The following is a 1458-nucleotide window of genomic DNA, read 5'->3' as shown; positions in this document are numbered from 1 at the left end:
TTGTTGTTGTTGTTTTTTCGAGAGATGGTCTCACTCTATCACCCAAGCTGGAGTGCAGTGGCATGATCATGGCTCACTAAAGCCTCGACCTCTTGGGCTCAAGCGATCTTCCTGCCTCAGCCTTCCAAGAGCTGGGACTACATGCATGCACCACCACGCCCAGATAATTTTTTTTTTCTTTTTCTCAGCCATATGTGCTTTATTGACAACGCGCACCTCAGGCCTTGACCGCGTACTACCTCAGGCCTTGACCGCGTACTTCCGCAGCGGGTACAGCCGCTCTTTCCGCTGCTGCTTCTTGGTCTTCAGGTTCTCCTCGTGCTTGTTAAGCCGGCGGCGCATGGCGCGTGTCTTCTTAGGCCGCAGGTCCAGAGGCTTGTACTTCTTGCCCTTGTAGAATTTCCTGAGGTTTTCTTTCTGAGTCTGGTTAATAACTGTGAGAACACGGGCAATGGATTTTCGGACGACTGGGATCTTAGGGAGCTTGGAGGCCGCACCGCCTGTCACTTTGGCGACGCGCAGCTGGGACAGTTCCACCTTCAGGTCGTCCAGCTGTTTCAGCAGCTCCCCCTTCTTCTTCCCGCGAATATCTCGAGCCTTGATCTTGGCCATTGCTGCACAGGCCGCTGCCCCCTCCGCCGCTGCCCCCTCCGCCGCTGCCCGCTCCGCGGGAAAGAGCTACTTTTTTAGTTCTTGTAGAGACAGGGGTCTCACTATGTTGCCCAGACTGGATTTGAACTCTTGGGCTCAAGAGATCCTCTCACCTTGGCTTCCCCAAATGCTGGGATTACAGGCATGAGCCACCACACCTGGCCTCACATATTTTGACGTATAAAACACCAAAGATTTTTTTAAGGAGCTGAACAAACGAGTAATTTTTAAAGAAAAAAGTAATGGGAATGTCTAGTACAACCAAAATCAGGAATCAAAGTCAGCAGTTAAACATTCCAGGCTGGGCACGGTGGCTCACGCCTGTACTCTCAACACTTTGGGAGGCTGAGGCGGACGGATCAATTGAGGTCAGGAGTTCGAGACCAGCCTGACCAACATGGTGAAACCCCCGTATCTACTAAAAGTACAAAAATTAGGCCGGGTGTGCTGGTTCACGCCTGTAATCCCAGCATTTTGGGAGGCCGAGGGGGGCGGATCACCTGAGGTCAGTAGTTCGAGACCAGCGTGGCCACCATGGTGAAACCCCATCTCTACTAAAAATACAAAAATTAGCTGGACATGGTGGCAGGTGCCTGTAATCCCAGCTACTCGGGAGGCTGAGGCAGGGAGAATCACTTCAACCCAGGAGGTGGAGGTTGCAGTGAGCTGAAATCACGCCACTGCACTCCAACCTGTGTGACAGAGTGAGACTCCATCTCAAAAAAAAAAAAAAAAAGGGACAAAAAAATAACCAGGCGTGGTGGCGCATGCCCATAATCCCAGCTACATGGGAGGCCAAGGCAGAAG

The 1458-nt window shown here is 52.0% G+C and overlaps 1 protein-coding gene across 1 annotated transcript; it reads right to left on the bottom strand.

Moving 5' to 3' along the window:
• Nucleotides 1-240: 240 nt before the first annotated feature.
• LOC100452583 (large ribosomal subunit protein uL29) lies at nucleotides 241-622 on the bottom strand. Its single transcript, XM_054560479.1, has one exon. The coding sequence runs from the start codon at nucleotides 610-612 to the stop codon at nucleotides 241-243; it is 372 nt and encodes a 123-aa protein (XP_054416454.1). The 5' UTR covers nucleotides 613-622.
• Between the last annotated feature and the right edge of the window lie 836 nt (nucleotides 623-1458).

Source organism: Pongo abelii, chromosome 6 (assembly GCF_028885655.2).
Source record: "Pongo abelii isolate AG06213 chromosome 6, NHGRI_mPonAbe1-v2.0_pri, whole genome shotgun sequence".
Lineage (NCBI taxonomy): Eukaryota > Metazoa > Chordata > Mammalia > Primates > Hominidae > Pongo > Pongo abelii.
The sequence above is the reverse complement of the archived record's forward strand: the minus strand, read 5'-3'. Positions and strand labels throughout refer to the sequence as shown.

Coding starts and splice junctions, on each gene's coding strand:
- LOC100452583 (XM_054560479.1), bottom strand. CDS start 612: ATGGCCAAGATCAAGGCTCGAGATATTCGCGGGAAGAAGAAGGGGGAG.